Source organism: Capsicum annuum, chromosome 10 (assembly GCF_002878395.1).
Source record: "Capsicum annuum cultivar UCD-10X-F1 chromosome 10, UCD10Xv1.1, whole genome shotgun sequence".
Lineage (NCBI taxonomy): Eukaryota > Viridiplantae > Streptophyta > Magnoliopsida > Solanales > Solanaceae > Capsicum > Capsicum annuum.
The window spans coordinates 210,739,011-210,761,837 of record NC_061120.1 but is presented as its reverse complement, the minus strand read 5'-3'; the positions used below and the strand labels follow the sequence as shown (position 1 = coordinate 210,761,837).

General features: G+C 34.0%; 1 protein-coding gene across 2 annotated transcripts; it reads right to left on the bottom strand.

Annotated features, from left to right (window-relative positions):
* Positions 1-10,689: 10,689 nt before the first annotated feature.
* Positions 10,690-20,206, bottom strand: LOC107843704 (E3 ubiquitin ligase PQT3-like). Of its 2 annotated transcripts, none has more exons than XM_016688075.2 (17): positions 19,336-20,206; positions 18,310-18,421; positions 17,744-17,825; positions 17,471-17,637; positions 17,250-17,338; positions 16,719-16,787; positions 16,471-16,627; positions 16,245-16,393; positions 15,891-16,055; positions 15,470-15,781; positions 15,288-15,329; positions 14,878-15,145; positions 14,479-14,601; positions 13,974-14,049; positions 12,092-12,846; positions 11,325-11,387; positions 10,690-11,098 (listed from the first exon to the last, which is right to left on the bottom strand). In XM_016688075.2, exons 1-16 carry the CDS (start codon positions 19,499-19,501, stop codon positions 11,378-11,380), a joined length of 2,742 nt encoding a protein of 913 aa, XP_016543561.2. In that variant the 5' UTR covers positions 19,502-20,206; the 3' UTR covers positions 10,690-11,098; positions 11,325-11,377. The 2 variants fall into 2 exon arrangements, with proteins under 2 accessions (XP_016543561.2, XP_016543560.2); XM_016688074.2 differs by having other exon boundaries at positions 13,974-14,052; positions 19,336-20,205.
* Between the last annotated feature and the right edge of the window lie 2,621 nt (positions 20,207-22,827).

The window sequence follows — 22,827 nt, the reverse complement described above, 5'->3', positions numbered from 1 at the left end:
ATAGTAATAATGAAATTATGACTTTGCCTCTGTGTTTCATTATTTCTTAATTAGGTTTCTGCACCCACTTTCAATTTCGAAGTAAAAGTTCTGCAATTAAAAATTAAATGTTGAGGTGTCAATTATGAACCTATTTAATTATCAATAAATAAATAGCGGTCAGTGGACCCCACTTTATTTTAAGTGAACAACTTAATTTGTGTTAGTAATTATTTTGATAATGTTATAAAACAATAAAGAATAAGAAGAAGAGTAGAGAGAATAGAGAAAGTGATTTTTATTACTTTTCTTGAGGGATCATTTACAATGAAGGAAGCCCTTCTATTTATATGGAGAATTTGCCCTTAGTTTCACACTAAAAGGCAAATACATTAAATCCTGATAGATATCAATTAGATCTTATTAGATCTTGATAGACATTCACTATAATGTAAATACATTTATAACACTCCCTTTGAATGTTTAAATAGATAGTGTGCCTCGTTAAAACCTTACTAGAAAAAATCCAGTAGGAAAAAAAATCTAATGAAAAAAAAAGAGTACACATTTCTAACAATACGCATATTGGTTGCCTCATTAAAAACTTTATAAGGAAAATCTAGTGGGACAAAACCTCGTAAGGAAAAAAGATTACAACGTGTATTAACTCCCCCTAATGAGAACATCCTTGAACCTTTGCATCCCGATCTTATGCACCATCTTCTTAAAAGTTATAATTGGAAGACTTGGTGAATAAATCAGCCACATTTTCACTTGAACGAATCTTTTGCACGTTGATATCACCATTCTTTTGTAGCTCATGTATGTAGAAAAGCTTTGAGGAAGTGTGCTTCGTTCTATCTCCTTTTATGAATCCTCCATTAAGATGTGTTATGCATGATGCATTATCTTCGTATAAAATTGTTGGTAGATTGTCATATTTTATACCACATTTTTCTCGAATGAGATGTATCGTGGACCTCAACCATACACATTCTCGGCTTGCTTCATGAATAGTTATTATCTCAGCATGATTCAATGAAGTGGCTACGATAGACTGCTTTGCATATCTCCAAGATATTTCAGTACCACCACATATGAACACATAGCCTATTTGAGACCGAACTTTATGTAGGTCAAATAAGTACCCAAAATCAGCATGACCAAAAAGATCGGGACTGCAAACTTGCTAACAAATAAACTAAAAAAAAGGCTATATTAGGCCTTGTAGTATTTGTAAGATACATTAATCCATCAATTGCCCTAAGATATGGTACTTCATAACCAAGGAGTTCCTCATTCTTTTCTTGAGGTCGGAATGGATCCTTATTTAATTTTTGAATATTTCTCATTTAAGCAAATACTCTATTGCTTTTGAAAACTCTCCAAGAGTTTCAATGATACTCAAATCATCAAATTATATCTTATGAGGATAATAAAAAGTTTCTCAGAAACTTTATATGCTTCAGGCATTTTGAATCCTTTAGGGATTTTCATATGGATGTTTGTCAAGTAACAATATCCAACATGTCAAGTGTGACATCTTCAAGTGTCTGGACTGCAAATCAAATAAGTTTTACGCTTACCAAAATGCATTCTTTCAGGTCACTTGATAAATGTTTCTACGTCAGCATGCTTAAATTAACGTAGAATTCAAATCCTCATAATCTTTTACAATATTGCGTCAATATTGTATCAAAGATATCGTCGACGATTTCTTATTTTGTATCGGTTCACAATGCGACATAACATTTTAAGATCTCATCACTTCATTATTTTTAGGTACCTAAACCTCTCATAAGGTTTCATGAAGTGTCTCTCATAAGGTTTCATGAAGTGTTATGTCGTAGGCTCTTCAAGAGCACATTGCCTTCTTATTATGATTATTTGCTCCTTGTTTCATTTGGAAATAATTAGTCTACCATGTTTCATGCATGCATTGACTTTGTCCTTCAAGAACACAAAATAGGAGCACTTGCAGCTTAAATATGAGATGCTTTCGGCATATGACTTGAATTATCTTATGAATGAGGATCTTATGATAATTACTAACATATTTCATAGCTACTTATAACCTCCCCCTTATGTTAGGAAGACTAACATACATCATCCACCTTCTTTAAGGAATTCATCTTTGTGCATCATGGTATATTTATTAATCGTATCCGCACATCAAAATTATTAGATGGAATAGTTGGCTCCTGACCTTGAACCAATTGAGAGGGAAGAAATAATCATAATGCATACAAGTACTATTGTATGCAATATATCATATTTCATACCAATACATAAACTTTGTTCTCATTAGTAATGGCTCAACTATTTATGAAAGACATTCAATGCCAAACCATCGTCATCAAGATGAATTATCTTGATTACACAATCTGAAAATTATGCTCAATTTAAATTGAACAAGTAACTTTATGAATGTCAAACGTAGGTTGACCATGAATGTACTTGTGATCATCTTATTGATGCATCTTTTCAGCATATCACATGATAGGTGAACGAGCCATTATTCACCTTTTATTCTTTTCAGATTTTGAGGGATCTAATCCCAAAATTAGTTGGTACAACCAACTTATCATGAGAACAAGCAACATTAAAGTTCATGAAGAATTTTCTAATTCTTCAATATATGTTCAATACTCAGTATGCACATCTTCGAGATGTCACAATCGTTCTTGTCAATTATTGAACTTTTATTCTAGTAAACTCCAAGTTTACCATGACATGTACTTTTTCTTTAGTAAATTTCAGATTTACTATTATATGAATAAATTTTAGATTTACTACTTCAGAAGTAGATTTTAAAATTATTCAACCTCTTTCGGAGGTGAGTTATGATACAATCATAATCAAGTCCACGTTTGCATTAATAAGTTTTTCATTCCACAGGAATGGAATATAATCTTGCCTTAAGCCTATCAAATTATGATATATTATAACCTCTTTCAAAATTTTGCTACTTCAGAAGCAAATCGAGGCATACATATGATGTAGAGAATTTTTTCTTCTCTAGCATATCTTATAATCAAATAAGCGTGTGAAAATATCATCACTTTTGATGATCATTATCATATTGTCCTTCCACACGTATATTCGTGCATTTAATCACTTGTCTTATTTCAGACATATTATGCACTGCTACCACATACACCTCAAGAATGAAGTAAGTTGTCATATTTCAAACTTATCATATATCGCTACTACGTTCACTTCATGGAATGGAGCATATTCAATGGGTCGAATTTCATGACTTTTCATTAAACACCCATTATTTTACCTTAGCCATCATAATATCATCAATATGGTGTATTGAGATTCAAACTCAACATCTTATCCATATAAAAGCGTCTTAGGCATGAATCGATGGGACTTGAACCCAACATATTATCATTTTTTTGATAATATTGTTCTTGAAGAATAAATTTAAAATATAAATGGTTCCAAACTTATTTTTCCTCAAATTCAATAATAATTGTATTAGTAGTAGCAAAAGAAAGATAATATAAAAAATTACTAACCTTGAAATCCTTCATATTTATAATCTCAGCTTGTTTAGCAGAGTCTCTCACCTTGTTTGACAGAGTCTCGTGCTGATAACGTGTTATAAGATAATAAAGAATAATAAAAAGAGTAGAGAGAATAGAGAAAGTGATTCTTATTATCATTTACAATGAAGGAAGCCCTTCTATTTATAGGGGGACTTTGCCCCTAGTTTCACATTAAAAGACAAATACATCAAATTTTGATAGATATCAACTAGATCTTATTAGATCTTGATAAATATTCACTATAATGTAAATACATTTATAACAGATAATATTTTTTTGATAAGAATAATTTTGATAGGCTACGTACTTTCAACAATAATATTTGAGTTTTATTTGCAATAAAATGAACATATGATGTTATTCCCTTTTTTTCTCTCTCTCCGTCTCATATTATAGTTTTCATATTTTGTTTTTGAGAGTTAAATTATGTAAATTTTAATTATTATTTTTAAATATATTTTTCTATCAAATTGAAATGAAAAAGATTGTAATTTTTACTATTTTTCATATAATTGATAATTTTACTTTCAAAATTAATGGGATGACTACCAAAAAGTAGAAAATTACAACTAATTTAAAATAGAGGGAGTACTAATCTTCTTTATTTGGCACTACCTTTAGGAAACTATTTCTTATAAACAATTATTTTACTATTAAATTACTCATGTCAATTATGTTTTAGAAATCTAAATTAACTACGTAGTGTTATAAAATAATAAAGAACAAAGAAGAAGAGTAGAGAGAGAATAGAGAGTAATTCTTATTTCTCTTGAGGGATGAATTACAATGAAGCAAAACCCCTTTATTTATAGGTGAAAACTAATCTACAGGTTTGTAACTTTTCCATAAATAGACATACATAATATATGGTAAAGTAGGTATTCAATATATATGGTAAAGTAGACATTCACTATATATGATATATTTATAACACTCCCCCTTGAATGTCTAATTGATAGATAATGTGTCTCATTAAAACTTTACTAGAAAAAACCCAGTGGGAAAAAAAATCTAGTGAAGGAAAAAAAGTACACACCTTTAAAAATATGCATATAGGTTACCTCATTAAAAACCTTACAAGGAAAACCCAGTGGGACAAAACCTCATAAAGGAAAAAGAGTACAGCGTGTATTAACTCCCCCTGATGAGAACATCCTTGAACCTTTGCATTCCGATCTTGTGCACCATCTTCTTGAAAGTTGCAATTGAAGGAGACTTGGTGAATAAATCAGTCACATTGTCACTTGAACGAATCTGTTACATGTTAATATCATCATTCTTTTTGTAGCTCATGTGTATAGAAAAGTTTTGATGAAGTGTGTTTCGTTCTATCTCCTTTTATGAATCCCCCATTAAGATGTGTTATGCATGATGCATTATCTCCGTATAAAATTGTGGGTAGATTGTCATATTTCACATCATATTTTTCTCGAATGAGATGTATCATGTACCTCAACCATACACATTCTCGGCTTGCTTCATGAATAGTTATTATTTCAGCATGATTCGATGAAGTGGCTACGATAGGCTACTTTGTATATCTCCAAGATATTACAGTACCACCACATATGAACACATAGCCTATTTGAGACCAAGCTTTATGTAGGTCAGATAAGTACCCAAAATCTGCATGACTAATAAGATCGGCACTGCAAACTTGCAAATAAATAAACTAAAAAAAAGGCTATATCAGGTCTTGTAGTATTTGCAAGATACGTTAGTGCATCAACTGCACTAAGATATGGTACTTCATGACCAAGGAGTTCCCATTCTTTTCTTAAGGTCGGAATAGATCCTTATTCGATTTTTGCATGTTTCTCATTTAAGAAAATACTCTATTGCTTTTGAAAACTCTCCAAGAGTTTCAATGATACTTAAATCATCAAATTATATCTTATGAGGATAACAAAAAGTTTCCTAGAAACTTTATGTGCTTCAGGCATTTTGAATCCTTTAGGGATTTTCATATGGATGTTTGTCAAGTAACAATATCCAACATGTCAAGTATGACATCTTCAAGTGTCTGGGCTGCAAATCAAATAAGTTTTACGCTTACCAAAATGCATCATTTCAGGTCACTTGATAAATGTTTCTACATCAGCATGCTTAAATAAACGTAGAATTCGAATCCTCGTAATCTTTTATAATATTGCATCAATATTATATCAAAGATATTATCGATGATATATCATTTTGTATCGGTTCATAATGTGACATAACATTTTGAGATCTGATCACTTCATTATTTCAGATACCTGAACCTCTCATAGGTTTCATGAAGTGTTATTTCGTAGGCTCTTCAAGAGCACAATGCCTTCTTATTATGATTATTTACTCCTTATCCTTTTCAAGGATTATTTCATTCGAAACTGATTAGTCTACCACGCTTCATGCATACGTAGATTTTGTCCTTTAGAAACACAAAATAACAACATTTGCACTTAATATGAGATGTTTTTGACATTTGACTTGAATTATCTTTTGAATAAGTATCTGGTGATAATTCCTAACATATTTCATAGCGCTTATAATCTCCCCCTTATGTTAGGAAAACTAACATATATCATCTACTTCTTTGAGGATTCCATCTTTGTGCATTATGGTATATTCATTAATCGTATACCGCACATCAAAATTATTAGATGGAATAATTGGTTTCCGACCTTAAACCAATTGAGAGGGAAGAAATAATCATAATGTATTGGTCTACTTCATACAAGTGCTATTGCAATATATCATATTTCAGACTAATACATGAAGTTTTGTTTTTATTAACAATGGTTTAGATATTTATCGAATACATTCAATGTTAAACCATCATTATCAAGATGAATTATCTTGATTACACAATCTGAAGGTCATGCTTAACTCAATTTTATTGAGCAAGCAACTTTATGAATGTCAAACTGCAGGTTGACAATAAATATACATGTGATCATCTTATTGATGCATCATTTTAATATATCACGTGATAGATGAACGTGCCCTTATTCACCTTTTATAATTTTCAGAGTTGAAGGGATCCAATCCCAATATTAGTTGGTCCAACCAACTTATCATGAGAACAAACGACATAAACAATTCTTGAAGTATCTTCTAGTTCTTCAATACATGCACATCTTCGAGATGTCACAATCGTTCATATCAATTTATGAACTTTTATTCTAGTAAACTCCAAGTTTACCATGACATGTACTTTTTTTTTAGTAAATTTCAGATTTACTATTACATGAATGAATTTCAGATTTACTACTTCAGAAGTAGATTTCAAAATTATTCAACCTCTTTCGGAGGTGAGTTGTGATACAATCACAATCAAATGCACGTTTGCATTAATAAGTTTCTCATTCCCCAGGAATGGAATATAATCGTGCCTTAAGCCTATCAAATTATGATAGCTTATAACCTTTTTCAAAATTTTGCTACTTCAGAAGCAAATCGAGGCATACATATGATGTAGAGAATTTTTTCTTCTCTAGCATATCTTATAATCATATAAGCGTGTGAAAATATCATCACTTTTGATGATCATTATCATATTGTCCTTTCACGCGTATATTCGTACATTTAATCTTAGACATATTATGCATCACTATCACATGCACCTCAAGAATGAAGTAAGTTGTCATATTTCAGACTTATCATATATTGCTACCACATCCACTTCATGGAATGGAGCATATTCAATGGGTCGAATTTCATGACTTTTCATCAAACACCCATTATTTTGCCTTAGCCATCACAATATCATCAATATGGTGTATTGAGATTCAACCTCAATATTTGATCCATATAAAGGCGTCTTAGGCATGAATCGATAGGACTTGAACCCAATATATTATCATCCTTTTTGATAATATTGTTCTTGAGGAATAAATTTAAAATATAAATGGTTCCAAACCAATTATTTTTTCTCAAATCCAATAATAATTATATTAGTAGTAGCAAAAGAAAGATAACATAAAGAATTACTAACCTTGAAATCCTTCAAATTTATAATCTCACCTTGTTTGGCAGAGTCTCGTGCTGATAACGTGTTATAAAATAATAAAGAACAAAGAAGAAGAGTAGAGAGAAAATAGAGAGTAATTCTTATTTCTCTTGAGGGATGAATTACAATGAAACAAAACCCCTTTATTTATAGGGGAAAACTAACCTAGGGGTTTGTAACTTTTCCATAAATTGACATACACAATATATGGTAAAGTAGGTATTCACTATATATGGTAAAGTAGACATTCACTATATATAGTATATTTATAACACGTAGTAATATTAGAAGAAAGGCAAAAGAGTCAAATTTATCACTCTGTTTTGAAAAATTGGCTAAACATATTATTTGTCATACTTTGGTGCAAAGTTATCCTCATCATATTTTGCGATCAAATTTACCTCCACTTTTAAGAAACTTTTCAAATATACCCTCCTTTTAAAAAAAAAAAGTCCAAATCAACATTAAATGTCTTATCTATAATATATTAAAAGTGTGAACACCATTTGAAAAAATGATTTGAACTTTTGCTCTCTATTAAAATACTTCGCTTTAGACTAAATCGGCTTTTCACCTTTTTTTTCCAATTAAATATCTTAAAAATAAATTATTCAGCTTGACTTTTCTCAATTTTGGTCTCCTATTTGATTTGTGAGACAACTTTCTCAAGCTCTAACTTTCCTTATAACAATAATAAACTGATTATTTAAGGTGAAAATAATTTAAAATAATAATTAAATTTCAACGAAAATCAAGCATAAAATTCTATAATTTTAAAAAGACTATATCAAATTTTTGAAAAAAATATGTTTCGAGAACTTTCAAAAAGAAATTTTTCTAAAGTTCCAAGAGGAACTGTCGTTTCTTAACTTTTAATATTAGTTTTTATTTTTGAAAATTTTTATTTATATGACTTAAAAATTAATGACTTCTAAATTACATGATAAAAAGAAAACCAAAAATATTTATTAGTTTTTATTTTTGGAAAATTCATTTATATACTTTAAAAACTAAGGACTTCTAAAATACATGATAAAAAGAAAATCAAACACAACTAACACTTTTTTTTACAAATTTTTATATAAATTATAATTTTAGTTATAATACGATTATAACTTCTTCTTTATCTTTTGATCAAATTAAATAAAAAAAATACGGTCCTTCATCTTCTTCAGATTTTCTTCTTATTTCGATTTTGATTTCTTTTATTTAATATCTTTAAAGATTAAAGATTACGTATGAATCATACACAATCAACAATTGACTATGAACAATTCCAGGTCTTCTTCCGCAAATATATCGTAACTTTTTCTAGCTTTATATGTTTCTGATTTTTTCTATTTTTGGCTTTTATTAATTTTGTATTTATTTGTTGAAACTCATTCTTCCACACTTTAACATTGACAGACCTTCTCTGTTTATCCATCTTACTAATATGTCATTGTTTAAACGTGCAGGCAAGTTCAAAATCAATTTTAAGTTTTGGAGTTCTATGTTAGAAAAGATTCTTTCTTAAAAGGTAAAATATAATGTAAATGAGTTATTATTGAAAATTTTGATTGTTGTCGTCTTTTTCATCAGTTTGAAATCACGGATCTATCAGAAACAATCTCTCCTCTTCTACAAGAAAAAGGTTAGATTAGCGCATATCCTCCTTAAACCTTACTTATGAAATTACACTGAATATATTATTATTGTTGTTGTATTTTAGCATACGAGCTCTCCATTCAGGTTCAAATTACATTTTATTTAAAGTCAATTGCTATTTTTATTACTCCCTCCGTTTCAAAAAGAATGACCTACTTTTCTTTTTAGTCCGTTTAAAAAAGAATGACCCTTTTCCTTTTTTGGCAATACTTTAATTTTAACTTTACACATGGCATGTTTAGGACCACAAGATTAAAGTGCAATTTGGTACATTTGACAACTTTAATTTAAGGCCACAAGATTCAAAAGTTTTCTTTATTTTCTTAAAATTTGTGTCAAGTCAAAGTAGGTCATTCTTTTTTAAATGGAGGGAGTAATATTTTATGTTAATTGACGGATTGACATGAAGTACGCGTGCAACGCACGTACACTTAACTAGTTTTTTTAAAAAAAAACACTTAATCTAACCCGTCCTATCCGATCCGGCCCATAAAAAAGACACAATAAAATATACATCCCCCTCAATTCTATTGGTCGAACTTTTTCAATGAATAAATATACTTTTCTATCAACATGCAACGCTAGTAGATTGTTTACAAATGAACAAAAAGTAGAATGGAATGGGATAATGTAGAAGCATGTAACTAGAGAAAATGTCTTGTACAAATTCTGCTCATGTTCCAACTATATTTAATTTTTAAAATTTGATATCCAACTCTATGTACATCTAGATTTTAGAATTAGTAGATAAGTTTATTAAGCAAATGACATTTAGAGATCGTTTGATAGTGTGTATTGAAAAGTTAATGTACGTATTAATTTAATATATATTATTAATATATCTTAATTGGTATATTTTTTACCCCATATATAACTAATGCACATTGTGTATTGAGGTGTGTGTTACTAATACCTCAAAATCCATGATATCAACAATGCAATGGATCCAATGCATGTATTAACATGATTAAAGACATTACTCCCTCCATCCCATTTTACTCGTTTCAAATTTCCTAATTTGATTTCTCATTTTTCATTAATCAAGAGAAGACATTTTTCTTCCTTTTTTATCCTCAATATTAATTATTTTAACTCTAAATTAAAATATAAACATCATTTAATTGAAGTACTATGGTAAAGTAATCATGTTATTAATTATTTTCTTAATCAAAATACAATGTCAAATTGGAACGTGTAAAACGAGACGGTCCTTCAAAAAAGTTTTCGTATCCTTTCCAACATATATATGTAGGGATTTCTGAAAAGAAAAAAATTCTTTAAAGAAATTATGTAATTCATGTTGTTTTTAATACATCAAACCAAACACTGCACCAAGAAAAATACAAACATAACTAATGCAAACACAACTAACAAAAGTAATACAAATACAAACATTATTAATATATCATATTATATATTGTTCTTATACAATCTACCACCAAATGATCCCTTAGGCATAATAATTATAAGAGACTGTAACGAGAATACTTGTCCAAACTAATAAAAGAAGAGAGGTAAAACACAACTAATGAAATAAATGGGAACTGTAATGCCAGATAATAATAGTCACAATCATCTACCAAAATTGCAATAAAAGCGGAGAACCCGCGATCTTTATTTTTAAATTTTGGTGTTTGCAGTTGACAACTAACTATATGGCATCACTAGATGATACAATTCTTGGATAAAATCTACAACAAAGGACAAGAACGTCCATGTTTTGAACAACAATCCTCCTGTGCAAATTTGTCCCGTTTCCCATCTCGCAAGCATCGAACTAAAACTCATAACATTGCCCATCTCGCAAGTATCGAACTAAAACTCAATAACAACATTGCACTGAGAACTTTGTCAAGAGATGGTATCACTCAAGAAGAGAAGAAACTAGATTTCAGTGTTTCAAAGATGCCTGCACCTTCTGAATCTGCACCCGAATTAAACAAGATGTCAACTCAAATGAAATACGATGAATAGATTCCGAATTCACAATCTCTCTTCAGCAACAAGGAAACATTTCTGTTTTCATTGCACCATCAGAGAAATTTATGATGAGAAACAGAAAGGGTATCAGACGGTGCATGTAAGTGAAATACTTCTACCATTGTCTGAGAGGCAAATATCTGAAGAATGTCAAAACAATAATACTTTACCTGTATTTATGTCCATGCAAGATTCTTACTCATTCAGTCTCTCCCTTCTCATGCTATCTCAATCTGCATCGAGAACGAACAAGTTAAGCATGTGCTGAAGAAAGGACTCACAGGCCATTGTGTAGCTACAACAGGAATGGTAGCAAGATTCTCTACTCAATAACGAAGAGGCTAAACACACAAGCACTACAAGAAAGGCATCTCAAACAAAAATGACATAGCAACATTTAAAAAGAAAAATTATTGATTCTAATGCAACATACAATATGAGACAGTTCCCATCAAGTCTATAAGTGATATTCCCGTGCAAGTGAGAACCAGCGCAGGCTCCTCTTTCATTAGTTAAATGCACAAAGCGAAGTACTAACGTCTATCTCATTCTCTTTATTCTCTTCTTTGCAGCTACTATTCTGTTTGTAGATTTTGACGTACGTGCAATGTACCTAGGTTCAATGCTTTGTGCATATAACCACTGAAAGTTGTATCAGATTACATCAAATATCGCAATGTACCTAGGTTCAACTCTAAATATGGCAGACACTATTACATCAAAATCTACAGAGCTGGAAAGAACTCAAGAAACTGGCTAATTGAAATATCAGGCAAGTGAAAATGCAAATAGACATATTAAAGAAGTGAAAAATGTCGATAAACTTATATGCAGATTATCCCATTTCCCTTGACCCCTTGCTATGCCTAGGAGGAGGCCCTTCCCGCTCCTCTTCTTCCCACACTCTACAGCAGCCGGTGACGGAGATGGTTCGTACCTTGAAGGCTTTCTTTTGAAGTGCCGATCATCATCACTGCTCTCATAATCCACACTCGCAGTGGCACTCTTCCTTGATCCAGTAGCCGTTTTGTAGTCTCCGTGATATCCATTTGATGTGGCACTCCTGTGGCTCACCGAAGAACTCAGTGGCACCTCACTAGAGGATGGAAGCTTTCGCTTCTTTGAAGTTGCTGCTGAATCTTCAGCTGGGAAACTGATGCGAGAAAAAACACTTGCCTTCTTCTTATCCAGAGACTTGGATGGCACTGCCAATGGTTGTTCAGATTGGCCTGTGGAGGATGGTTTGGCGCTAGCTGAAGATTCTGAACGGTGATGGCTACTGCTACTGCGATGGGCATGCTCGCGCTGATGACGGTCCTCATGGTGATGATCATCATAATCTTCATACTTTCTCTTGGAAGAAGGGCGAGGAAGTTCAGGGTCACGCGATCGACGATCTGGGGACAGCCTCTCAGGTCGGCGGTGGTACTCAAGGTCCGGTGATGACCTCTCAGGTCGGCGGTGGTGGTCAAGGTCTGGTGATCGCCTCTCAGGTCGACGGCGGTGGTCAAGGTCTGGCGATGGCCTCTCAGGTCGGCGGTGGTGGTCAAGGTCTGGTGATGGCCTCTCAGGTCGGCGGTGGTGGTCAAGGTCTGGTGATGGCCTCTCACGTCGGCGGTGGTGGTCAAGGTCTGGTGATGGCCTCTCCGGTTGGCGGGGACGGCTGGAGCTCGACGACGGAGGAACAGCTTTCTGTGCAATCATCAATTTAACATATTAATATCAAAATATTGCAAAGAAGAAGAGAAGTATTTAGAAGCACTAAAATGCAGATCTAAAGCAATAAAAAACATCAAAAGAAATTCATGCCACTACAAAAAGAGAGTATTAAATTTTACAACTTTTTTTCTTGAGAGAGAAATTTACAGCAACTATTTTATTTTATTTTATTTTATTGAGAACTGAGAAATTTACAACTCCTAATCAGGTTGATTTTACAAAAGGAATTCCCAAAGTTCTGTTCTTTTTCTTTGCACTTGTTTTTTCTTTTATTTTTAAGATGTGTAGCAAATATCAAAACCAATACACCTCGGTACATTTCAGGGCCAAATCAAATGATCTGTCATGCCAATTTTTATTATAAGATGATTTACACCCCACCCCCACTGCACCTCAATGGTTCTTTTTTTTTCAAGCCCAGAATACTTTTGGAGCCCTATCCAATACATTTTTGTATGCTCTTAATGACTCGTTCATTCTGAAGTTTTTTGTCAAATTAGGCACAAACAGTTTCATCATAAAACGTTCTTGCCATAGCTAAATCTCGATGCTGTTGGGAAAAGGTTTAATTTTTTTATGAAAAAAGAGGAACGAAAATAAGGGAACAAAATCCCTTATCATCACCACACATCCAATGAACAGAAACCAGAAAAAACAAACAAATAAAAAATATAAACCGACATCTTAATGGGGTCCTGATAGCTCCTAAATTGAGCTCCAGTCAACTGCCATTTTACTGAGGGCAATAAACAACTGCCACAAAATCTTTTATCATGAGCAACATCAGCATTCAAATATATCCTCTCTTCTTGCAAAATGGGCAACCAATCTTCAATACATTGAATTGTCGACAACCCCTTATCAGGGTAATCATCCAGAGATTCTGTACTTGTAATCTTAGAAACTGATCCTAGAAATTCAGTTTCCAAGGCTGCTGCTTTTTGGACTTCACATGTAATTGAAAGATGAAACTGGAAACTAGCTGCTCTAGGCTAAACTAAGCCAAACTTTTCCCTTGACACACAGCCCGTCTACTGAAATATAGAGACAAAATAACCAAGAATCTTTGCTAATGAATATTTGCTAATCAAGATACATACAGATTTGGGTTTCAAAGGAGGACCATCAGCAGCACTCCCAACTTCCCTTGCATGTTCCCTGTCTTTAGGAAACTCCCTGCTGGAGATAACAATCAAATATCAAATTGTCAGTTAAGTAGATAAAAAGAGTAGAAACAGAATAGACAATGACTGTTGACGATAAAAAACTATGAAGGAGGACAAAATATGAAGCTGTGACTAGATTGTGCACATTGACCGCACAAAAACTTCCCAAGTACAGAAAACTTTAGTTGCAGAGAGGCACTTAAGAGTAAACAGAGAGGAAAAACCTCAATACTTGAAGCACAACTATTAAATAATATTTCAAGATCACCCACCAAGATGAAATGAACTATAGGAAGGACATGAACTATAGGAAGGACATTCTTTGCAAAACCACAATACAGTGCTCAGGCAATTGAGCATGATTTTAACATCACCTACTGAAATAGCACCGTTGATATGTGGAGTATTAACAAGAACAGAACAAGAAAGGTCAAATTACCTCTCCCCACGTCTCTCGATCTCACGCTTCCTTCTTAGTTCAGCCTTTCTAGCCTCAAATTCATCTCTGCTCATGATTGGTGGGCCAGCATTAAATCCCATCCCAAAGTCTGCTGCAAGGTCCCTAAATTTGGTGGCCATATTTAACAGTAAGGTACCAAATAATCCCGAAGAGGCCAACAAAGATATATATAGATACATTAATATAAAAGTGATTAAACAATAATATCAGAACCACACCCATCACCAAAAACTGCAAGAGATAAACGACCCTAAAACATGTGAAAGCACTTATCGGAGATCAAACAGAGACAACAACAACAACAGACCCAGTATAATCCCACAAAGTGAGAGATCAAACAGAGAGGAGCTAAGAAAAAAAATATAACGTAGGTTATACCTCTGCATTGGAGGACCAAAAGGGGGCATCATAAAACCTTGTCCACCAAATGGATCATGTGGTACAACCGTAGGCATAAAGGGAACATCTAGAGGACCCATCCCATAAGGATTGTATGGCATGGCACCAGGATAAGGGGCTCCAAACCCATCTAGTCCAGGTTGCATGCCAGTCCAATAAGGATTATAGGCAGCAGGACCCATGGACATCATATAATTCTCAGCAGCAAGATCTTGAGCAGCTCTCCACTGCATCTCCGCAGCAGCAGCTGCAAGGGTATCAAGTAAATTAGGAACTAGGAAGTGTAGAAAGCTCCACCAAGAACCAAACATAACAATTAAAGTTTTAAATCAAAAATAATTAATAAATCTATCAATCCATGCACAAGAGGAAGGAAAATGAGTGCATACGGTTCAAAGGCAATCGAGCTTTCTTCTTCTTCTTTTTCTTTCCTGAAAACATAAAAGAAGAAAATCTAGATGAGAACACTTTCCTATCCAAGTGATGTAAGAAACCAAAGTATTTCCTCTAGGATGCTCGTAAGAAAAAACCAATAAATTGAGAAGCCAAAAAGATAAACGAAGAGCACTACCTGCCTCCCCAACTACAGGTTTTTGCTGAACTTCTTCCTCAGCCAATGGAGCACTTCCCTGGGATGCAGGTTCTTTAACATCCGACTCGTGTGTGGCTTCAGAAACATCTGCAACCTTCAAAGTTCTTCCCCTCTCCAACATTTGCTGTGGAGCACTTTCATTCTTACCCTCTTCCGCATTCTCCAGGGCTTTAGAATTTTCCTCCTTCTGAGGAGGGGGTGGTGGTGGTGGTGGTAACAACTCTCCCTTTGAAGCTGCAGATTGTGCAGGAGATGGAATCTTAGGTGGGAGAACGCGTGCTGACTCCATATCTGGAAGATGTAACAAAAAAGGCAAGACCTGAGCCTTTAAAAAAAAAAAATCAAACAAATAATGGACTTGACCAAGAGAACAGTGCAGAGAATTAAAACCGGTACTAACCTTGAACTTGAAGAGCACTACCCCCATGCTCTGCACTGCTATTATTTGATTCCAGTATTCTATTTATTGTATCCCTCAAAGTCTTGTTGGGTAACAGATCATCAGCAAGTATATTAGTGGCCCCACAAACGCACACCGATTTCGAGATGATATAATCCCTTATGCCTGAGGATCACCCTTGCGATCAGTTTAAAATTCAAGAATACAAAGAACATTAAAATTGAATAGTGAACACCTTAAATTCACCATAGAAGCAAAAACACTACACCCACATAAAACAGCAAACTCCTTGTGTTAAATAAGCAAAAACTCTTTAAAAAACACTCTGCTCAAACAAAACAGCAAGCTCCTTACATTTATCGCAGAAACTCGTAAAACAGCACTTGCTTGTTAGAACTGCATCTTTCATTACTTCTTTACACAAGGGACAATGAAGCTCTGGTGGAAGATCACCGACGGAACGTATAGAAGGCATCCCCTCAACTTCTCTTTCAAAAGCAGCCCTGCAATAAGAGGGCCAGTCATATGCATTCTTGCTCCAGAAAACACACAACAATGCCAACATAACAAGAAATCTTACTCATTGGGCTTTAAAACTGCATTGGCACCACTTGGTAAAGCATATGAACCATCTGGGGTTGCCATTAGCATGGACTTCGGAATGCCAGTGGGGGGTTTCACTTTCCTAATGTCAAAATTGGGGTCGCCATTTGTTGGGCAGTGCTGAATAAAATGCCCTGTCATTAATTGGATACAATAACTCAGCATACTAATAGCAGATTTCTTATAGAAAATGATCACCCGGTGGATGAAAAATAAGAAACATACCAGGCACCTTACAGCGATGGCATACATAACCTGGTGGTGGTGTTTTCCGTTCCAACCCGCCACCCCAACCTGGAAGAGTAGCATCCAGTTTGAGCATAATAAGATAATAAAACAGCCAACAAACTCAATTACAATCAGAAATTCATCTAACCAGTAGCAACCTGAAAATTTAATACATACATAAAAGCATCTCGACAATTATCCAGCCAACATGGCAAGTCAGAGAAACTTAACCACAAGATCTAAAAAGTTTCGACTTACAATTAACTTCATGAGTTTTTTGTCATTAAATTTTACAAAAGAATGAAATGAAGGCTCATGGGACTATAAACAGACTTAGATGGAGCAACTTGAACAGTAAGGATTCATACAATCCGCTGCAACTTGCTCAGATTGAGGCATAATGGTTGTAATGAAATGAAGGCATGGAAGACTACTATGTCAAGTAAGCAAACACACAAATAATATCCTCCAACCCGACACGGAGAAGAAGATTCATAGTAGATTAACAGGACAAGTGAGAGTGAATACCAAAGCCTCGCCCGCCACGTCCACCCATCATTCTTCCACCTGGACCTCGTCCATAACCTCTACCAGCACCAAAGCCATCAGAGGGTTGACTGCATTAACTTAAAGATCATCGGAATCATTCTCAAACCAATATCATCGGATATTAGAAAACGGTAACAGTTGATACAATAATCGCACTCAAGTGTGCATGAAAAATTAAAAAGAAAAAGAAGTTTTCCCACCTCTGCCAATCTAAGGATGGGGTGTCAATTAAAGCTTTGATCTTACTCTCCTCATCAGCTTTGCTTGGAGGAGGAGCATCGTGCACTTGGTTGTTTAACTGGATGGGTGTTTTTTCAGGAATAGCATACAAATCATTTCCAAATTCATCCCAATCAAGATCTTCAGACTACAAATGGACATAAATATTTCAGTATGCTTAAGACCACAAGGTGTCATGACTACAAACACCAAGAAACTCCCTAAGGTATAGTGCCATGGACACACACACTTACATATTTGGTGGCAGATGACTCCCCTCCCAAAAAACCACTTTTTACTGTTTGAGCCTCCTCGGATTGGTATTCTACCTGGGGCCTGCAGAAAGCACTTCTTGGTCATATTCAAAACAGCTATTATGGCACAGCCCAAAAGACGAAAGCAGTGCAAGGACCTATGATTACCACTTCCTACCCTGGGGAGAGGGGGGAAGGGTGAGGAAAAAAAACTCTGTAACACCACATTCAACAAAATGCAATTGACGGCATTAGCATTATCATCTATTCTCCCCCTATAGCCCAACACCCTTTCAACCACCTTCCACACAGTGCAAAGTCCTATACCTACCACCTTTCTAAATCTTCCAAGAGAAAGGGAATGGGAAAAATCAAAGAAAAAGGATCTTGAAATTTAGTAAACACCCCACCCACCAACCACCTGCACGCAATTCTTTCTGTGGAATAAGCAAGGTATCCAATCCAGGTCAACTGACTTTTTTCCACAGATTTTGAATTCTTAAAGATAAAACAGTATTTTCATTCATAAACTTAACAGATGAGAGTCAAAAGGATCAAGATAATACTCGTCTGGTTCTGTTACAGGTGCAGTTACTATGGGCATGCGAGGTCGTCCAGGAACTCGACGAATCAACACACTAGTATTTTTGGGGATCAAGGTGTCCTCATCAAGATATTCTGAAATTGCAAAAAGAGAAGACAAAGCACATAAAGCCCTGTTACCTGTAGAGTTCAATACATATGAATGGAAATACAAGTTATGCAATCAATTTCAATTGGTATGATCCACCATTCAGCTCGCTAAATCTAAACAAACTATATGTCAAGCACTATATTCCTTACAGAGGATCAACTAGACATTGAGATTTGATATGTGACATCAACCTCAAGTGACATAAGCTCCTTACGTATGTCTTTTGCCTCTGCTACTAGCACTAGTAAGGCAAATATTTTGTGCAGGACGGTTACAATACATTGCAGTATCCGTTAAGTTCTTCAAAGATTACAACGAAATAACCAAGTTTAAGAAAAATTCTGTACAGGACAATATGGTACTAGCATAGTATTACAAGCCCTAACTCTAAAACATTAACAATAGACCCCTCTCCTTTCAAATCAATATAATTATGTAAAACAAACCCATTAAGATGAGATACCACAATTATATTTCACCAAAAACAACAAAAACTGCAATCCGACATTTTTATATTGCAAAGGTTCTTTAAAGAGTTTATGCATCACCAATCTCATCAAGGATGCATAAATAAGCAACTCAAAACTCAATTGAAATCATTGTGATCACTTATTTATTTAATAAAAAACACTTCTTTTTCTGGAGACTCTTTGAATATAAGCAGCACATATTGAAGTACCTAAATTTATTGACAGCAGAGAGTTGATAACTAAAAAAAGGGCAGCCCAGTGCACTAAAGCCCCCCTATGCGCGGGTCTGGGGAAGGGCGAACCACCGAGCATTGTTACGCTAAACCCCAAAGTCAATGCCACACAACAACTAGCGCAATACTACTAGCAATGCAATTATCAATGCACGAATACGAAAATGACTAGCTATATATTGGAAACTAACCAACCTTCGTTAGTCTGGGCGTTGGTGACAACGAGGTCAAAATCTGTACCCCTGCCCAAATGCTTGGATTCAAATATTTTTTCTTTCAAGTTCCCAACAGTAATAAAGTGACCGTCAATTGGAATTGAATCATAATCTTTTGCACTTTTAAACTTAAAATAAACTGACATAACTCCTTTTTTTCCTTATAAAATTCCTTTTTTTCCTCAAACAAATCAATAACAAGAACAACAATAAAAAGGCCAATCAAAAAATTATTAATAGGCCTGATATTGAACTCAACGAAAAATTGATATATAAAGTACAAAAAATATTAAAAGTAGCTCTTTTTTTTTTCTATCTCACAAACTTATCAAACCAAATTCCTTCAACAAATCAGTTGAACATCCTCCTCCTCCTCGTCGAAGATATCCAATCCGTAAGCTTCAACTCCGCAGCAATATCGAACCGCTTCGATTATTAACTGAAAGAATTACAGTCACTGATACCGCTACTCCTTCGACTGCGCCGATCTCAATCGGATCTACCAAATTCACGCCAAACGCCTTCGTTCCGGTAACCGCAGGAGCTGATTCTGTGGTTTATTAAACGACGTCGGATTCTTCAGATCGATTGAATTGAATTGAATCGATGTCAATCAGCGCCGACAGATCGACCGACGGACCGAACGACCGATAAAGGAGAGTTTTTTCTCGAACGGAAAACGTTAATTGATTATTGCGAACGGCGAACTCATCGGAAAATTCCGTTGAATTGAACGGAAAACTGAAGAGAAGAGCCAATGAGTGAAGATTTTTATAGGGTGTTCGGAACTAGGGTTTCTTTTCACGGATGAGAAACTGATAGATTTTTGATTGTCGGGGTGAATTCAGGGGAAAATTTCTAGATTTTATAGTAGTTCATTGAAGAGCTTTCTTACAGATTAGTCCTTTTAGTTTTAGTATTTTCAGTTTTAGGGCTCAACTTTTTGGTTCGTTTGAAGATTTTATGCTATTCAATAAAGATACCTCAAACAAAAAAAGAGATGAGGCAAAGGTGGAATTGCGGAAAAATATTCTGCTATTTGCCGGTAAAAATAAACGTTGAAATATAGGAAAAGTAAGTTTAAAGGCTAATAGGATCAATGATCTTGAACCAGTTTAAAATTAAGGTGTGTTATGTTTTATGATAATTTTAGATATAGTTGAAGTTATCTATGTATTATCTCAGATAAAATATAAAAAGACATAAAATATAAATGTCTTATTTAAATTAGCCTCATATGATATAATATGAATTTTAATTTTAGATGTGTATGAGTAGATATTTAAATTTGTATATAATTGAATAAATAAACACACATATTCTTCATGACATCTTATATGACGCTTCACGTGAATTGTCACAAAGAAATTGTGTATTTATTTATTCAACTATATACAAATTTACATCACGTTAAAATGCATATTTATGTATTATATCGAATAAAAATAAAGACCTCTCTTACAGATTAGTCCCTTTAGTTTTAGTATTTTTGATTTGTGCCCCAAGCTTTTGTTCCTTTGCAGATTTTTACGTTTGACGCAAGCAAGCCAGGTGTGGACTCATTCTTTTGTGGAGGCCAGTAGTTTATGGAACGAAATTTCCACCAATTTTCCTTTATTTGATTTAATAACAATCATCTTCTTTTGTAAATTGTCCTTCCTCTTCATTTTCTTTAATTTTGTTAGCAATTTTTTTTTTAAATTATATTTTATTTCATTAGTATAATTAGGCTTCTCAATAATGTGTGAAGTCTGAAAAAAATGAAGTTCATAACAAAAAAGCATGTAGCTCACTAGATTGTATGTCACATTGTATTATTTGAGGTGAACCTAATAGAGCAATTTTGTTGGACCATAAATGTTGAAAAGTAGAAGAACATGTTTGTAGCTTTGATGATTGATAAATAAGAACCTGATTTACTATTTGCTGTCTTTTATATGTCGTATCATGTGAACCAGGTCCCAGAACATGTGTGAACCAGGTCCCAGAACAGGTGACATGAATACACAAAGAAATTAAGTATAAACAAGGAAGATTGGAGCCACGAAATAAAGAAGAAAATAAATAAAAGAGTAAGAAGGAAAGAATTAAAGAGCAAAGAAGGAAAGAAATAAAAAGAAGAAATAGTCTAAAGAGGGTCAAAGTTTCCTTATATGATACAATTTCATTATAAGGAAAGGAATCACAAATTTCCTCACAGGAAACCAAGTTCCATTTGGAGAAGGAGTCAAGTTTCGTGACATTCTAGGGCATGACAAATCTCCGGTATATATATATGGCAAAAGGATCATTGAGAGCCGCACCTATTGCATATTCACAAAATTAATTATCTTCAAATCAATAGCTATCAGAGCAAAAATTGTATGAGTTCATCACAGCAAAACAGAAACCTGGTTCACAGTTTCTGTTCGAGTTTACACTACTTAATGCTAAAGTGTGAGAAGCTTAAGGCTAGAGTTAGTAGTCGTTGTTGATTTCATTAGTTGGAGTAAATTAATGAGTTTCGAGTCTGTAATACGATAGATTCTGAGTTGTAATCTTTTCTATTATTGAACGTTATTTAGTTGTGATTGTGAATAATAAAAGGCGGGTTTGACTTCTTATTCGTGGGGTGTTATAACAAGAAGTGGTTTAGAATTCTTGTTTGTTAAGTGTTGTAACAAGAAGTAGGTTTGACTTCTTGGAGTGCTCATATAGTAAGTAGAACAGTTGGAGTAAACTGGAGTTGTGAGTTAAGAGTTAGGTTCTAGGATTGCGGGGTTGTAATCTTGAACAAAACTCTTTGAAATTAGTGGAGATTGGTGGTGAAATCCTACGTAGTGTAGGTCGTGATTTTTTACTCCCTTGAGCAAGGAGTTTTTCACGGTAAATTTGTATTGCACTTTATTTTACAGTTTGTTGTTTACTGCAATTTCTGAGACCAGGTTCCTAATACGTGTGGTGAGATTAGTTATTTCCTACAATAAAGTTTTCGCATATAATGGGACCTCGTAAAAAATTAATCGATTGTCCAACTTCTCAACAATTAATATAGTTTTTCAAAAGAGAATAAATCAAAAATTACTATGGATAAATTAGCTCACAAAAAAATACTTCATCAGGACTTTAAATTAAGTTCTACAATGAGGACGACTATACCTACATTATTGTATAGGGTAGAGTGTTGGCCAACACGAGAACACACAAAGATAGCGAAAATTAATATGCTTCAAATAGATGTGTGAACATACTAAAAGAGATGGCATTAGGAACGATGTTATACATGTTAGGATGAGAGTGGTCTCCATGGCAGAGAAGATGAGAAAAGTAAGATGGAGATAGTTTAGACATGTGAAGAGGAGGTGGCACAAATGCACCAATAAGAAAGTGTGAAAGATTGACCTTAACAAATTTTAGGAGTGTTAGACGAAGAAGAACCGAGAAATGTAATTGGACGATACATGACGTTTTTTTAGTTTATTGAAGAATGACC